Below are 19817 nucleotides of genomic sequence, written 5' to 3' on the forward strand. Positions count from 1 at the left end.
AAGACTTTACGAGAATCATGATCCTGAACCATTCTTAAGTCCAGTTTTAATCCTAAAACAAAAGTATATAAATAATAATATAATATATTATATATATATAAATAGGTATATTAATAAAGTTTCTGGTTACTATAAACCAGCTATAAACTACCTACCCAAAAAATGAAAAAAAATAATTGTATTAATTTGTTATGTTAAGAGAGAGGACTTCTACATTTTTCTTAATAAGATGATAAATATAACTACTTACTTTTATTTTACCGGGTGTCTTTAACATATCTATCAGAGAAAAGGGGCACCAATACATACAAAAAATAGATGATACTGGCTCCTGCAGCAAATAAAATAACAAATAGTATAACCGAAAATTATAAGTAACAAAATATAAATACCTATATGGAATAAAGGTATTTGTTACCTATCCATATTCATAAGTCAATAAAATGGAGAGTCATAGATAAATGAAACAAGTTTAGATTGGAAAGTGCCCATAAGGACAATGTAAACACTATTTGGCGCTATTCTTGCAACGGTCGCGACCCAAAACTTTTGAAAATTTCGGAGCGGTTCGGCTTTTTCCGGAATTATATCGCCAAATATTGTTTATTCAAATTTAATATTATTTTTGTTTAATTTTATAAATAAAATACAGTGTGTTGCATACAAGAAACTTTATTTTCTATAAGGACGCATGTATGAAATACCTATGAAACATTGGAAACCGATGTTATGCCACGATCCACGATGGTTTTTGCAGTTCACAGCACAGCTTTTTAAGTTTTGAATGCCACTTTTTCACAATTATCACCGGTTGGAGTAAATAAAACTTGAATTAAACTCACAACATAGCAGTAATTACTTTGAAAATGGATGCTATAAACACTTTTCGGAATTTCTTTAATGAGAGCGGTTTAGATTTTGAAAGATTATTATATTTTTGAAGATTCTGACTTTGACAAGAGAAAATTATTTCTGTTTTTGTTTGCCGTTGTTCTTAGCGACCGCTATAGCAGCGCCAGATCGCGTATAACGGTCGCGACCCAAAATAATTTCGCGACCTAAAATTTTTACGTGCTTTCCAATCTAAACTTGTTGCATTTATCTATGTGGAGAGTTTAGGAAAAAAGGTAAATCACCAAAAGAAAAATTAACAAACATGACGAATTGTCATGATGTTGTCATCTTGGTTGTCATGATGACGAAAACGAAAGGCGATTGTGCTAATTTCTATTTAGAAATTACGTTTTATATGGTTGCTTCTTTCTCTCTTGTTATATTAGAATGAGATAGTGGGCCCAATAGACGCAATGCGCAGATCGACATAAATAGAACGAAATTTTGCGTTCTGAGTTGCCCTACGGGAACGTTGTCCCTCTTTTTGCCATTTAATATGCCAGTCTCTTTTTATTTGTTTGTCTATGATATTGACTCAAAACTGCCAACTAAAGAGACACCTTTATTTATTTGTCAAATTACGTAGAAACCAACGCCAACCCAGCACAATATTTTTTCTACTCGTATTAAATGCCTTGAAATAATAATTTCTGAATATTTTTTAAAACGTAAATATGGAAAAAATATAGTTTTTTACACGACGATAAAATTGCATTATCGTCTCCCGATATTACGCGTATTACTACCTGATCACAATTATTACTTAATGCGGTAAAAGCAAAAAACCTCAAACTTTCTGTGAATGATTATTTTTTATTTGTTTTCAATATTTTTCTTATGTTCATTAAAATCAAAAAGAAGCGATTGCCATACATTACTAACCTCTACGGAGGTCTGAGCAATACGTTCATTTATGTTAGACTGTATTAAAATGCCTCTTTACCTATTGTAATATTAGAACATACTTTCAGAATACTGATTGGCAATGGCTTATAGATAAAAAATCCTATCCAATTCGTCCAAAAATTAATAATTTTTCATATTCTCTGTAGCTTTATGAAAATCAGTTCATAGATGCAAAATCAAGTTCCCACAACTATTTTCTTTGTTACATTTGGGTATATTGCCTACTTACCTCTCTTTTTATTTAAAAAACAATTTTTTTAGAGGACATATTACATATTTTAAAATGATATTTCTTGTTATTGGGCAAACTAAATAAATTTCGCAAGAACTTTTTTTTTTCATTAACTGCTTTTTCTATTTTTTTATACGCACTGTATATTTTATTGTATTTATGTAAAATACAATAATTCTATCGCATCATTATTAATTGAAAAAAAAATAAAAGGTTTAATTTTACAATAAAATGGTTCTCATACTGAGATGAATTATGATAAAAATACAAATTGTCATTACCATTTGAAATTTGCTTTACCAAATTACCCTTAAATATTTAAAAATAACATTTCAATAATAAAATATATTATAGAATGTAAATCGTCTATTTTATCTTTAGAATTATTCAGCATGAATAAATTTAATAATGAAAGTTTTAAGCGTGGGAGTAGCGTATCCTCTTTTAGTTGAACGTGACATTAAATACCCAGTTTCCAATTTCTATTTCACTGGCTTCATTGGGAAATGTAATAATTTATACTAATGCTTCTGGGATTTGAAATGGTATTAATAACGAATGATATTCCGTATCCTATTTTTATGTGTAATATTTTACTCCTAAAGCCGAATTTCTTACGAGATAATTATATATTTTGTTATTAAAATAATTATTATTATTAACTAGCTTTATATTATATTTCTATACACCTTTTAATGACTACTTATTTACTGTCGATATTATTTTTAATTAATTGAGATTAATATTACTTATCAACTAACGTAAACCAGACAACTCCCATAAGTTGAGATTTACTAATAAAAATCAAATATAGTATGGATGCTGTTGTTGTATTTTATCTACGTCGGTGAGTTAAGAAGGTCTTAACTCACGCATTTTGAGTGAGCTAAGAGCTTCTTAACTCACGGATTTTTATTACTGCACTCTTTGTTTAGATGACTACCAAAGGGAAAAAAATATTTTGTAAAACATTTATTTTGCATTAAATACCTACTAAATACAAATAAACTGTTCTATTTATAATAATTATAAAACCATGTAAACTTATTTATTATAAATGTTAATGATACAGTTTGAACAATTTTTCAAGTAAATGCCTGACGAAGCAGCTACATTTCCCGAACTTGTATTTGATATATTCAAATTCTGATTCTGATGACTAGCCGTGGCAAATTGAAAGGGCTCTGGGTTACTTGGTTTTATTTCTTTAAAGTTTGCTTTACAACTACCTCCCGTCTCGCCTAAAATTTTTGACGCTATTTTTATTTTATTTTCGGCGGAATTTTCGATATAACCTTCCGCCACAGTGTTAGACCGCCAGCCACCATGACGCTTTACTGTCAAAAGATCAGCTCCCGAGTCTGCCAGCAGGGACGTAGAAGATCTTTGGAAGCAATGGCCTGTATATTCCTCCGGATGTTCAAATTCTAAGTAAGAGGCTATATCTTTTGGTAGAGATCCAAATGAATTAATGCGCACCGGCTGTTTTAGACAGGTGCCATTTCAAAATTGAACGAAAAATCTTCCATTTTCCAATCGCAGTTGAAACTGCGATTGTGATTTATAAATCGCTGCGACTGTAACCTGCGATTGCGATTTTGATATTTTTAAATTGGTACGCTGTAAACTGGGAAGCTCAATTCCAAAATTTTTAATAAAAAACAGAATAAATAGCGGAATATTTTTTTTAATAAAAACTTACAAAGAAACTGTTGGGTGTTTCGATGCCATGTGCCTTTTAAAATTTGTAGTGCGTGTTTTTTATGATATTTTTGCTGCACACATATTGCACTTAAAATTTTAAAAATTCAATACCAAAAAAAAATCTACAAATAACTTAGTTTCCTTTATTTAAACATTTTTGATTAGAACAGACCGAATAAATTTAAAAGGGAAATTAAAAATACATAAAATGTTCAAAATATTCGAATGTTTTTTAGACAATCTGTAGGTATACTAACGAAAAATTTATTATAAAAAAGGTTGCCGCCAACCTTAATTCAGATAACTAGAAAAAAAACTGTTTATTTTATCTTTTTTTCTTTTAAAAACATTTTCTTTATATGTAACTCAAAAGAAGCCGACGCCGACGGCTTTGATACGGCCCGTCCAGTGGAAGTGCAAACTTTCGAACTTTTAGATAAATAAAAGGACAATATCACATTTTATTATATTTGAAATTTCTCTAAAATGAAAAAACTGATTGTAAAGGATGTATTTAAATTAACATAGCAGCCGATCCACAACTGTTAGTATATTCAGAAAATTATATTATATTATGGATTGTTATAAAAATGTTTATAATAATATAGTATATAAACAAAATATAATAAATAAAAAGGGCTGTTTCTTTTCTGTGCTCTATATCTTCTAGTAAATAAAGGATAAAAATAGATAACTTTTTATAATTTGAATCCAAAACTGTCCTTATGAATCATTTTACCTGAATCATTACCTGGGAGCAACTGTAACTATAATTAGTCATAACCGAAAACAAGAATTTTTTAACCTTCTCAATCCATAATTATATTATAAATCTAAAACTATTAACAAAATTTAAAACTAATAAATTATATATATTATGCGGTATACAAACATATATAAGCCTATTTTCCAACGCTTCATAAAAATTACGGGGCCCTGATTGCAAATGTGATTTTGCGATCTAGTCTAGGCCGATGTGTTGGGAGCTGCGAACGAAAATCGCAATCGCCGCTCTTCGTTGGCGTGCCCACTGGGATGAGCTGCAATTTTCGTTCAGCTCCTCGTTCGCCTGCCCACTGCCGTGCTGATGACGCGCCGCCGCCGCGCCGGCCGGTGCGTACGAGAATCGCAATATTGCGATTTTCGTTCCCAGCTCATCGTTCGGCTTCTCAGTGCCGTGCCGATGCACCGCCGGTGCGAACGAAAATCGCAATGCTGTGATTTTCGTTCGCAACTCTTCGTTCGCGTGCCCACTGCGATTGCAAATCGCAACTAGTGTAATATTGGTTGCCTAAAAATCCAAAATCGGCAGATATATGTTTAAATCGCAAGTCGCAGTTTGCTATGGAAAGGAATCACAGGTTGCAATTGCGAATTTACAATCGCTGCGATTAAATCGCAGTTTGCGATTTTCTGCTCATCTCTACCGTACAGTGTGTATTTCTTTTATAAGTAAACTTTAAATTTTTCTCCATTATTTAGTAAAATATAAATATACATGCAACACAAAAACCATTTTTAAAACAAGGATTTTACTAGACTATCCTTCTAGATTTAATTCAGCACATGACACTAAACCATAAAAACATGAAAACATTTTACAGCATACCCTAGTGCAATATAACTTAATTTCAAGGGAAAACAGATAGAAAATGTTAGTGTTTTCTTAGCTAGACTGCCTTGTTTCGGCTACACGACCCCTATACATGACTTACTTGCGCAATAAAGATTTTATTACCTATAAAAAGCCGGTAAAAAAGATGAATCCAGACAGGAAATCTTTTTCGGTATAGGTATGGGTATTTTATTTAATCTAAACAATACCAAACTTTTAATTAAAATAATTAAAAAACCTTAAAGCTTTATTCAAAACCAGAACCTCGCAATTAATGGAATAAATTAGTGGTTTCAATTACACTTAATACTTTTTAGTTTACGATCATTCACAATGTTTAAAACACACAATTAAAATTAATAGAATATCCTACCAACAGCTTGCGTTAGTCAGTTGTATGCATAGAGAAAGCCCATGATACAAAGAATACAAGGTATGATATTGCGCAGGTTGGTCACTACGTCACAGGTGATAAACGGCACCATTGGTCGGCAAGCTCTGCGCGCCAATTTCAAATTGTCAAACAGATTGTGTCATCTGTGAAATTTGATTGTGTCAAAATGTGAAAATAATTTTTTAAATGTCAAGCTCGATGTCAAAACATAACTTTTGGGGTTATGTCCTAATTCTTCCCTATTTTAGGTCTTTTTTTATTAGTGGCAATGGAACAATATGGATATTTTTTTTGTATGGCGTATGACGTCACAGGTGGTATGCGCAAACTTAACGAAATTAGAGCCGCTATCGATCATACCTTGTTTTCTTTGTACCATGGAGAAAGCCTAATATTTAACTTATAAAACAATCAACTTTTGATTTCTAACCACAATTTATCTTGACGGAAGACAATCAAAGGCCAAAATGACATTTGTCGCAAATTTCGAAGTATAATTAGTGGAAAAGTCAAAAGTTTGATAACTTTTCGACTTTCTGACTAATTGGAAATGTCTACCACTAATTTTGACGTTCTGAATGCTTACATTGAAATTAAAGGAACAAACTTCTACGCTAATTGCAAGAAGTTTCTTGAAGTTTGAAAGTAAGAAATACTTTTTAATATTTTTTTTAGTATGTGATGATTTGTTTAAAATACATTCCTCTTTGTTTTGTATTAACACAGACTGCAATTTAAAAGAAAATGACTCGATTAGATTTTTTCAGTTTTATATAGTTTGTTTATAATATTTTGAAGCAATCACTTGTCACTCAAATTTGAAATATACCTAGTTGAAATATATTAATTTCATGCTATGCGTTCCAATTGTATCAACTTATTTCTTTTTAAAATAAAATAAACTACTTTGAATTAAAATGACAGACAGCTTAATAAATAACAAAACTGTTCTTTTTTACCTGATTTTAAGATTTTGAATAAAAATCAAATAAAAGAAAACTAAAGTTCAAGTTCGGTTCAACAACATCAGATATATATTGGAACGTTACCAGTTTTGTCCTTTAATGTTGTTTTTCTAGACTCTTTTATGTCCTTAGCTAAGTAATGTCAAATTGAAAGAAACAAGAAAACAACAAGAGTATTCCATAAATTCTTTTACTAAAAGGTTTTGTGTTTCTTTTAATAAAAAATGGTGAACTTATTACTACACAATACTTGTAAAGCAAACTAAAAGCAATATTATTTTCTTAGATACAACTTTTTAGTATTTGTACTACTATTATTGTAGTATGTGCTTGTATACATGCCACAATTCATACGTTTAAGTAACTTCATTTAATATAATCGAATATTTTTTAGGTGAAAATTTTTCCTGTGTGTCCTATTGAAATTTTTATAAATATATTTATTAATAATTTTATGATTTTTTTAAGTAAAAACTGATTATTTTAGAAACTACAACCATGCTATAACGTGGTATACCGATGCTTCCAAAACCAAAGCAGGGACAGGGATAGGAGTATTTAGGCCGAAAACTGAATACTCTGAATCAATGCATTCGAACCCAGCATTCTTCAAGCAGAAATGTACGCTATCGAAAGATGCGTACAATTTATCTTAGATGGGAACTATCGAAAACAGAAAATAACCATTTTATTTGATAGTCAAGCAGCACTAAACGCGATCAACTCAGTAACCATCAATTCGAAGTTGGTCAAAGAATGCCTATAGAAGCTCAACAAATTAGGCAAAGAAAATAAAGTCCTCCTACTCTCGGTGCCTGCTCACCAAGGAATAGAAGGCAATGAAAAGCAAATGATCTATCTATAAAAGGAGCGAATACTCTACTAACTGGACCAGAACCGTTCTGTTTTGGAAACCAACTGAAAGCGGAACTGAAGAATCTGGAAGACTCCATCCGTAACTTGGAATGGGTGTCCTCGATCTGTCTAAGACACTCGAAAAAGGTTTACGACCGAGAAAAATCAAATATTTTCCTTGATTTAAGTAAAAACAATCTTAGGATTGTCACGGGGTTTCTAACAGGACACTGTTTCCTCAATGAACACCTTAGTAGGCTGAAGCTGAGACACAACGGCGAATGCAGATTCTGTGGGGAAAATGGGGAAACACCAGAACACCTTATCACTGAGTGCCACGAACTTTAGTACGGCTGATGTCGAGGATGGAGAGCTGGCCTCTGTGGAGCTGTCTCAGATACTTGCTTTTGTTAAAGCCCTGAGACTGTATGATAAGTTATAAAGCGTTATAACTCAAGAAAAGGGAACACACAATAAATCTGTAAGGTCGCGGTGATTAACTAACCAAATATTATAGGTAGTAATTATTATTATTAAAATACATTTTTTATATATTAAAATATATTTTTCTAATTTAAATATATTTATTGCAACGCGACATTTTACTTTTTATAGTTTTAATATATGGAAAATCTTTTTTTTTAATTCAAAGTACGCACTATGAAGAGCCAGACTGTAAAAATTTGGTTTTTTACAATAAAAATATCGGTTAGTTTTTGAAAAAAGGAAAATTGAAAACAGACTAATCTAATTTCTATTATATTTAAGCATAATCGAATAAAAAATCTATAATTTTTTTGTGTACTAAACTTGTAAAGCTTTTAGTTATTCCATTTATGTCAATTAATTGAACTTGCAACTATTAATAATACTCTGCAATTTTACTAATATAAAAATTAAAATTATCGATTTAGTTGTACAAGAAATAAAAGGTTAAGACAAGTGCATATCATAGCCAAAAAAGTTATGATAATTTAAGAAATAACCAAACTAAACCAAACGCATGACATCATGACATGTAACTTAATTATTAATTCTATATAACATCAACTAGTCTAAAAATTACATTTATAAATTATATTAGTTGTAAATTGTTTGTAGTCGTTTTTATAAAAATCTGATTTTATAGTATTGTTTGAGCACTAGATGTAGATCATAACCAAAAAAGTTATGATAATAAATAAAAAAGGGGCAACGGTCCAGCTACGTCAAAGCAGCGGTTCCCGTTAGATCACCGAAGTTAAGCGACGCAAGGCGATACTAGTGGATAGACGGGTGACTGTTTGAAAACTCTGCAGTGCTGTTATAGCATTCACGCCGGTTTGTGGCCGGATGAGATCGGATATCTTGTGAGTAAGAGTCGATTTAGACATTTGCCAAGTCGATAGGTTATTGACCATGATATGGCCGACGACCGCGGTTTGGATTCCGCGTAAACAAAGTAGGTGCCGTCCAGATTAGCCTTAGCAGCAAAAATAAGACGTAAACTAGAAATACTCTACTATATTAAATACTAAAAAACTTTTCATATCAAATTTCGTTCATTACTATTTACAGTACACGACTAATTCGTATTTAATTTATTAACAACAATTTATTATTAAAAAAAAATACTAAGCATTTTTTTTTTCATTATAGTGAACTACCCCACGATAATTGGTCTTTGTGTCGGCGGAACACTCTTCGGTATTTTGGTGTTGGCTGCCACGTACTACTGTTACCAGCGCAGGCGCAGACTTCGTACCAAACGAAATGGACCGGACCAGCCCTTGGCATTCCACTCGCACAGGAGACCTACCGCTGTTAAATCTCCTGCAGGCGCTGGAACAGGTACCCATTACTTGAAAAAGAGTCCTAGCCCGACTGGATTATCCAAGACTCCACCAGGTGTAAGTTCACTCTTTATTTTGTTGTATACCAACAGGATGATCTATTATTTCCAAAAAGCTTCATATTACACTTTTGTTCAAATTTTTGTTATAATCTCTTGCTATAATCCACAGCGGATGATTAATACTGTTGTTTTAATCATCCGCTGATGATGTTAACATTGTTATAGAAACGTACTTCCAGGGCAAAAATAAAATGTTTTGAAGTATTGTGGTGAATTAGTGTTGTTATTTATTTTTGCTGTTGTGGTAAACACCAAAAGTTCCAACCCCCAACTGTAATCTATAATTTCTTTCATACCGCAGTATGTTCTCGGATTGTCTATACAAGAGAAAAAAAGTTTTATGATTAACTTTTTGAGAAAAATGAGTTTTTCATAAAAGTTTTTCCTTATTCTAGAATGGTTAATTCCGTTGGTACTTTTCCAGATTTCCATACCATCTTCAAGAAAAATAAAAAAAATATAGTTGACGAAGTTCCAAAAATCAAAGCAAAAATTAAAACGCGTTTCTACAAAAATTATTTTTAGGTTTTCATCGTTTGATAGATGGTCATTAACTTTGATTAACGTCATATGATATGCTGTTTTGAATATGTTAAAGAAGCACATTTTTTGGTTTAACTCCGATTATTACTCAATGTTTCTACTCTTTGTCAATGTTTCTAGATTATACATTTTGTGCTTCTTTAACTAAAATAGCAATGATGTGAGAATTCATACTAAGCATCAATCAAAGAGCGAAGTCGAAATTATAGTACAATAGAAAAACGTTTTGACATTTGGGACTACTTTGGAACAAAAAATTAAATTATATTTTTATATTTGTGTATTTCTCTCTAAAGGGGTATGGAAATTTGGAAAAGTGTTAACGGTATTAGCCATTTTAGAACAAGCAGAAACTTTTATAAAGAGTGTATTTTTCTCAAAAAGTTAATAATAAAAAAGTTTTTCCTCTTGCCAAGACAATTCGGGGACATACTGTATATGCGGACAGCGGTTATGTATAGTTTGAAAAAAAGTTGTTAATATGTAGGTTGATTAACATTCCTCTCCGGGAGAAAAAAAACAATTTTATTATTTTGGTTGGGGGTAGAATTTTTTAGTAAGATAGGAAAAAAATATTAAACTATTAAAGCTGAGTAAAAACTAGGTAAATCATTCCAATTCAAAAGTTTGCGCATCAGACTAAAAAAATAGGTGTAAATTATTATTTTTTAGCTTGTCAATTCACGATATATTTTTCTACGCTACTATTGTTTAGTAAATTACTTATTGTGAGTACAGATGTGACAAGCCTGAGTCTTGTCCTAAAACTTTAATTTAACTTATTTTAAATCTGAGATTCTTTCATTTTTCTTTTCAATCAAAATACCTTGATTAATTGATGAAAAACAGTCGCAGCGGTGCTTCTACTGAGGTACCACGCTACCACTGTCGGTATATTGCGTAAAATAACAAATTAAAAATGAAATAAAAATCAAAGAAGAAAAATTATATAAATCTTTTGGGGAACAGTATGGTCACTGAGTTATATATACATGTAGTTTTATCATAGAACAAGTAATATACAGGGTGTTTCAAAACATATGCAAAAAACTTCAGGGGGTGATTCCTTGTTCAAAATAAAGGGTAGTTTGCTTCATAAACGTTGGGTCAAAAGTCAACCATTAGGGAGATATCGCGGTACAAAGATGGCGGAAAAATAATGTTCTTATTTTTTATCTTGAAAACGAAAAGAGATAGACTAATGAAATTTTATAGAAGTATAGTCTGTTCAACGAGAAGATCCTTGACAGTGATAGATGTGTCTGTCATTTTAATTTCAAAGTAGTTTTTTTATTTTACAAAGAAATAAGTTGGTACAACTGGAACGCATAGCAGGATATATTTAAAATTTGATTGACAAGATGACAAGTGATTACTTCAAAATATTGTGAAAAAAACTGTATAAAACTGATAAAATGTAATTGAGTTATTTTATTTAATAAAAACGGTATGTGTTAATACATAACAAACAAGAACAAGACACTACATACCAAAAAAATATAAAAAAGAACTATTATTTCCTTTCAAGCTTTATGAAACTACCCGCATTTATGATTATATTTATCAATATAGCTTATGTACAAATACAAATTTGTAATATTCCACAGGAATAAATAAAACAATATAGGTAAATAAAACAAACTATTTTATTAATAATAACACCTACCAAATTTTATACCTTAAAGGTTGATTAATTAACTTTAATCTTAATTTTTTTAAACCAGTACCTTTTGACATTATTTTTCTGCAGTACTAAAATCCATTATTTACCTATCGTGTGATGTCGATATTTTACAGCTACTCCAGTTTTTAGTATGTGTTTAGTTTGATCCTTCTACCATATACGAGATGCACTTATCTACGACGAAATGGTATACAAACTTTATCGATGGCAACTTCATTGGTGTATAAGACTGTATATCTGCCTGGGCAGCGAGTATTAACCATAAACTGTGCTCTGGGTCTACAGTTAATTTTCACTCGATTTTTCCTCCACTTGTCTTCAAAAGACACAAAACACACGTAATAATAGGAATCAAAATGCATCATCTTCCAAAACGCAGGGTATTTAACAAAAGTTGACACAAAATTATAACCTATAATTTGGCAAGACTTTGACAAGCGTAAAAAATGACAAAAATCTAAAGGCGAGTTCATACGCATCGGCGTTCGTTTGTCGTTCATCGTTCCGTCAAACCAATAATATTGAAATACGATCTGTCATTTTTTAAATAATCCAATAAAACTGGTTAAAAACAACAAGACACGACCTATGACGGATTTATATTTAAACCCATCCATAGATAACTTAAAAATTATTAGAAACTTTTTTTAGTAAAATAAATAGATTGGTATGGGACGTCATCTGCTTTTCTTCTGTCATCGTCTGTCGAAATCTTACCTGAGAAAAAAAAACAGAGTATATTACTGTTATGAAAACACACTTTCTGGTAATTTTTTCACTTTTTTAAAATGAGTGGAAGGGGTTGAAATAAACTACCTGCCTGGGCAGCGAGTATTAACCATAAACTGTGCTCTGGGTCTACAGTTAATTTTCACTCGATTTTTCCTCCACTTGACTTCAAAAGACACAAAACACACGTAATAATAGGAATCAAAATGCATCATCTTCCAAAACGCAGGGTATTTAACAAAAGTTGACACAAAATTATAACCTATAATTTGGCAAGACTTTGACAAGCGAAAAATGACAAAAATCTAAAGGCGAGTTCATACGCATCGGCGTCCGTTTGTCGTTCATCGTTCCGTCAAACCAATAAAATTGAAATACGATCTGTCATTTTTTAAATAAACCAATAAAACTGGTTAAAAACAACAAGTCACGACGTATGACGGATTTATATTTAAACCCATCCATAGATAACTTAAAAATTATTAGAAACTTTTTTTAGTAAAATAAATAGATTGGTATGGGACGTCATCTGCTTTTCTTCTGTCATCGTCTGTCGAAATCTTACCTGAGAAAAAAAAACAGAGTATATTACTGTTATGAAAACACACTTTTTGGTAATTTTTTCACTTTTTTAAAATGAGTGGAAGGGGTTGAAATAAACTACCCCTATCATTCTTGTTAACGAAATTTAAAGAAAAATCTTATCAAACGTTTAGTTTGTTTAGAAACTTTTTTATCTCTTGTATTTTTTTTATAAAACTCACCGATTTGAAATTAAAAAATAAAATGTAAAGCATTACATGTCAGAACTAAAAATATTTTTAGATTAAGAATCTAGTGATAATAATGATAATAATAATAATCTAGATAATAACGTATTGCAGTAGGGTAATGTCAAATAAAACAATATTAGAAACATCCTAAAAAGTGACAGCGGCCGACTAGATCTTTTCCTAAAAAAATTACAGCTGCCCACTAGATTTTTTATCTAAAAATGTTTTTTGTCCTGACATGTAATGCTTTATATTTTATTTTTTAATTTCAAATCGCTGAGCTTTATCAAAAAAACACAAGAGATAAAAAAGTTTCTAAATAAACTAAACTATCAAAATTAATTTTTTTTGCATGTGTTTGATAAGATTTTTCTTTAAATTTCATTAACAAGAATGATAGGGGTAGTTTATTTCAACCCCTTCCACTCGTTTTAAAAAAGTGAAAAAATTACCAGAAAGTGTGTTTTCATAACAGTAATGCTTCCGTAAAATTTCATTAGTCTATCTCTTTTCGTTTTCAAGATAAAAATAAAAACATTATTTTTCCGCCATCTTTGTACCGCGATATCTCCCTAATGGTTGACTTTTGACCCAACGTTTATAAAGCAAACTACTCTTTATTTTGGACAAGGAATCACCCCCTGAAGTTTTTCGCATTTGTTTTGAAACACCCTGTATCAGCATTCCTACCGACTGCGCCACTTAACTTCAAACAACAACCTTTTTAAACAACCCATTTTTAAAATATATTTAATGATTTATTTTGACAAAAAGCACTAATTGAATACAGATACAATAAGAATAAACCAAGTAAAAAAAATGCTTAGGTTAACAAAATATGTAGAAATAAAATATTTTTTAATATGATTGTAACGGAAAATATGTTTGATATTTAAATAATATGTTGGTGTAGTTGATATCGATGTTACATAATAGTTCTTGAATAATAGAATATTTTTATCTTGTAACGTTAGTTTAAATATGTCGGTTTTCTTGGTGTAAAATATTTTTAGAATATGCGTTCTTTAATGCTAAGTTAAATTTGCTTGCTCTATATCTTTGGTTACAGAAAGGTTAACCTGGATTCATTACGAAAGAGAATTACCTTTTTAAATAAAGAAAATGAGTTTTTAATACCACAAAGTCAACAAAAACTCATTTAATTTAATAATAAATCTAAACTTGAACTTAATTTCCAGCTTTTTATTACTTTCATAAATGATCTTCAACGTTGATTATTATTGTAATCATTAATAAATTAATGAAAATAACTTTTTAGATAGATTTGAATTACTTAGTTTAATAGTATATCGTCATATTCGAACTTTTACCACAGTATTATACGATTTATGATTATAGCATTAAGTTTAATTTTTTATAGTTAATATAAATAAAAAAATAAATTATTATAAATATTTTTAGATGTCCGTACCTCATACTCCTAGTCCAACTGGAAGTATTGTAGGTCCTTTAGAAAGTGGAGTATCCAGCGGAAGCCCAGTTGAACACCACAAAACAGAGACTCAAGTAAGTACATTCTAATATTTTGTGTACATGTGCTTGGTATTCGTATCTTAATTTTGAGAGAAGTAGTGACAAATATTTAAGTACAAGATTTAAATTAAACTGAAAGATATTGTAACTTAGAAAAAAAACTTGGATATCCTATGCGGCGAGGTAATCCGTGGATGCCCTGCAATTTTGCTAGGGTGTTTTATGTTCCTTAACTTGTATTGATCAATTTATAAGAAGATATTTTAAGACACTTTATTATTAAGTTAAATAAATTACAAATGAAGTTTTTTAATTGTGACTTGACACGTAGAGCTGTACAAAAATATTCTCTTACTACTTTTTTCTTCCAATGAACTCTAATTTAATACAGTGCGCCCTATAGCAAATTTTTAAGCTTCTAAAGGCCTTCGCCCGGCATTTGTAACTTAATTATCATCGTCTCTATTGAGCCTGTTTCGCCTTTTTCTTGTTCATTCTGTCTAAAGCTATTTCTCAAATATAATAGATAGATACAAATGGACTCGAAAAACGAAATTGGTCGATAGATGTTTTTTTTTTCTATTTATTAGATCCTCTGTCACTGAAAATTGATACTTATTTATTTGTTTACTTTGTTCGATAATAATTGATGATTCTTACGATAAACATTATTAAATTGTATTTAAACTAAGTCGATGATTTAAATATGATTATTATTCATATTTAGTGATAAGCAAGACTGGTCTTGGTTTTGCTTTTTGTGCAAGACCAAGATCAAGCATGCAAGAGTCTTGCAGTCTTTTTACGGCATAAGAAATTACTTATTTGTTTAAAATTATTGTTTTAATTTATTACCAATAGAGTTTTCCGGACTATTGCATTGAATTTAAAAAAAAATGCTGATATAATATAGTATTGAAAAATAAAATTTTTTGCTAGATATAATATATTCTAATAATTTCTTTTTAAAGTTCTATTTGCATTAAATTACTACTAAATATTATTTATTTAAAGATTTTCTATGTAGAAAGTGCCTCTAGAAAAAAATCTATTCAAAAAATGCAAGACTTACAAGAGCCTTGCAGCAAGACCAAGACTGGACCTTGCGAAACCAATACTACTTATTAGCTGTAAGACCAAAAGAGTTTTAAAGGGTCCCTAAAGGGACTTTATTTACTCCAAAGGGGTTTATTTACTCCAAATAAACCTATTTATAAAAATTATCAGTTATTTTATTTATTATTAATATACTGTATTCGTATTAAGTTATTTTTTTATTGGTTATTAAATTTTGATATATTTCTAGGTCGTCAAAGATAGCTGTATGACAGAGAATGAACGTCAAACTCCGACCAAAGAAGAACAGGAAGTGAATGAAAAGAACTTACAACAAAGCGCCGCTTATCTGGGACAACTTGTATTCAAGCTAAGGTATAACGAATGGAAAAAATATGAACGTGTTTTTACTCTCATGATTTATATATCTGCATTTACACAATATCATAATAAAGTATAATATAAAATATGTATAAAGAAAAGTGTTAAAATAATTCCTCATCAATGCCTAGAAAGAGGAGCAACCTCAGTAGAGGAGGATAGGAAACGAGTACAAATTGCTATTTTGCATTAAAATATATCAATATGTCCAACCTATTCAACTAAGGTTTCCAATAATTATGGTGTAGTATGGCTTCATCACATTGTTGTCTTTTTGTGGCTATGCGGGCCCAAGTTATCCCTGCTAATTTCCTAATATCATGGTCTTATCTTAGGTTTGGTCTTCTTCTAGGTCTCTTATTTCTCTGTTGTCCATGCTGTAATTTCCGTTGTCCATCTGTTGTTAATCATTCTTGCCAGATGTTCTGCCTATTGCCACTTGAGGGATTTGATTCTGTGGATGATATCTATTACCTGGGTACTTTTATCGTATCCACTCTATTCGTTTACGGTCTTTCTTGGTTATTCCCAGCACATTTCGTTCCATCGCGCGTTGTGTGACCGGCAGTTTCCTTATAATATCCGTTTTAAGTGTCCGTGTTTCACGCATAGATCATGACTGGTAGTACACATTGATCGAATGTTTTCTTCATTAGATGAAGTGGCATTCTAGATTTGAATAGGATAAGTACTCCATGCTAACTTAATTCTTCTGTTGATTTCTGGTAGTAGAGATCCAGAGCTGTGTTGGTTGCAGCTCTAATATAATAATTGTCCCAATATTTTCATTCTTCTACTCAGTGTTCTGTCATTTATTGGTCTAAATGTCTATTCTCTCTAACATTGCATCGTACATAACTTAGTTTTCACTAAATTAATTTTGTGACCTATTTTATTGCTGGCTGAATTTAGTTCGTTAATTTGTACTTGTAATGTAGTTCTTCAGGATTATTGGCAATTAGGGCTATGTCATCATCAAATCTTAGATGGATAAGATACTCTACATCTATTTTGAATTCTTTGTTGGTCTGTTTATTAAAAAGATTGGTCTGAAACAAAAAAGAGTAGCGAAAACGTTAGAGAGAGTCACAATAATTATTATATTTGAAAGACCTAAGAATCATCAAAACTATCTGAAATTCAATCTAACGAATATGAATATGAAACCCTAGAAACTACGTTAGTTTTGTAAACTATATCCAAACTTTATGCTATGGCTTATTAAGATGATTTTCTATTTTCATCGGAAAGATTTAAATCACCACTGTATTTTAAGGACCTTATAGATATAAAATAACAATTTTAAAACTAACTAAAAGAAAGTAGAGCATATTAAATTTTTACAGTTTATCAAGGCATGTTTTACCAACTTTTTTTTTGTTTATAAAAATATATATAGAACAATTGACCACAAATTACATGTTGTCACGCATTACTCTCCTTCACCTTCTCAATTATTAAAACTAAGCGATAACGGCCAGTTCCATCCGAGTGTCGATCGTTTCCCATTTCCCGCTAGGCCCACATGCGGAAAATTCACGATCGGCCAGGCTGAAACGAGAAAACCATTTCCCCTTGGAGAGGAAGAGGTGAAAATTTTGTTTAGGACCGATCCTAATACGGCTGTAAACAACGTTTTAAGTACACGCTCAAATTGATTCATACAGATCAATAAATCGAGTAATACTTTTATTTTACGTTTTTTTTTAAATGATCAAAATTAGTGATAGTAAAGCTTCATTCAGAACCTCGCAATTAGTAGAATAAATTAGTCGTTTCAATTACACTTTATACTTTTTAGCTTACGATCATTCACAATGTTTAAAAAACACAATTAAAATTAATAGAATATCCAAGCAACAGCTTGCGTTAAGTCAGTTGTATCCTTGTATCCATAGAGAAAGCCTAATATTTAGGTTATATAAAAAATCGGTAAAAAAACTTTTAACTTAAACGGTTTTATCTTATGTGCACTGAAAACTAGAAAATAATAATAACAATTAGGTATTTTGAACTTCTAGTTCAGAAATATTTTAGTACTAGGCAGAATAGCTTTTAGGCATATTAGACTAAAATAAAAACGTGGGGCCCATTAACTATTGCTGTAATAATTTCTTCTATACTAAGTGTGGATTGCATCGACTTACTATAATCGTAACTGGATAACCAGCCGTGGCGGCTTCACCAGCGAACGCCGAGCTCATGATCTACCAAAGTATAAAGATATGCTGTGCCATAGGTAGGATTTCAGAGGGGCCCCACGTTTTTATTTAATCTAATATGCCTAAAATCTATTCTGCCTAGTACTAAAATATTTCTGAACTAGAAGTTCAAAATACCTAATTGTTATTATTATTTTCTAGTTTTCAGTCCACATAAGATAAAACCGTTTAACTTAAAAGTTTTTTTACCGATTTTTTATTTTCTAATTTTTAGTATTTAACGGAAATGCCTACCGAATATTCCTCATTCTATTTAATTCATTTAGTGCATGATTATTACATGGTTTTTTACCTGATAATTTATTACAATTTAATTCCTCAATACATAGCCCTTCCAGAGACTTGACTCGACTTAGAGCCACGTATGCTTGCCCTTCCTCAAACAATTTTTTTTGTTTGTTTTTTTTTATTGTTTCCATGTTGTTCCCACGAGTAATGGACATTTTAACGGTCGACCCCACTAGAGGTCAATTAGAGGGGCAAGGCTATAATATACAACAAGAGGCGCCCAATCTTGAGGGGAAAACGCTTGCGACATTACATTTTTAGCCACCCTAATGCCATACAGTCCTCAGCACGTTTTAACCTATTACCTTAACTTGGGTGGTAAAGCTACCGCTAACTACGTAGGTACATCTAATCACCTATTTTTTTTTTATCTGTCCTTCTAACGTCACACAATCTTGGACACAACTGTTCTGGACACGACTACTCATGCCTCACCTAATACGCCGTTTTGTAACGACGTCCATCTTGGATTTTAAATTTTGTCATAATCACAGTATTCTACTAGTGTAGCCCTTTCATTTGATACCCATATTGAGGGGTTGCGGAAAAATATGAAATCCGCCATTTTGTACCGGCGGCCATCTTAGATTTACAATGTTATTGATATTACTATATTGTATTGTCATCGGAACTAAAGGTGTGTACCAAATTTCAGATCAATCTGACAACAGGAAGGTACTTAAATTTCAATTTCTAATTTTGACCCAAATAAATAAATACCGTACGGGTCGAGCTAAATAAAACCGTTTAATAAAAACAATCAACTTTTGATTTCTAACCACAATTTTTCTTGACGGAAGATAATCAAGTGGAAAAGTTAACTAAAGGTTAAAGATTCATTGAGAACCTTCAAATTAGTGGACTAAATTAGTGGTTTCAATTAGCTTAGGTTAAAATTAGTGGTAGACATTTTCAATTAGTAGAACAAGTTATCAAACTTTTAACTCAGCTTATAAGCCTCATTCATAATCTCGCAATTAGTGGAATAAATTAGTGATTTCAATTAGCGTAGAAGTTGTTCCTTTAATTTCAATGTAAACATTCAGAACGTCAAAATTAGTGGTAGGCATTTTCAATTAGTAAAAAAAGTTATCAAACTTTTGACTTTTCCACTAATTATACTTATTACTAATTTGCGACAAATGTCATTTTGGCCTTTGATTATCTTCCGTCAAGAGAAATTGTGGT

General features: G+C 31.0%; 1 protein-coding gene across 1 annotated transcript in view; it reads left to right on the forward strand.

Annotated features, from left to right (window-relative positions):
• LOC115890850 (synaptotagmin-11) overlaps positions 1–19817 on the forward strand; it is a 46404-nt gene that overhangs the window by 18801 nt on the left and 7786 nt on the right. The window contains exons 2-4 of the mRNA XM_030911202.1: positions 9204–9454; positions 14611–14715; positions 15989–16113. Of these exons, the coding sequence (XP_030767062.1) occupies positions 9204–9454; positions 14611–14715; positions 15989–16113 (481 nt within the window). The remainder of the gene's footprint in view (positions 1–9203; positions 9455–14610; positions 14716–15988; positions 16114–19817) is intronic.

This window comes from Sitophilus oryzae, unplaced genomic scaffold (genome assembly GCF_002938485.1).
Source record: "Sitophilus oryzae breed Bouriz unplaced genomic scaffold, Soryzae_2.0 scaffold_934_pilon_pilon, whole genome shotgun sequence".
Taxonomy (NCBI): Eukaryota; Metazoa; Arthropoda; class Insecta; order Coleoptera; family Curculionidae; genus Sitophilus; species Sitophilus oryzae.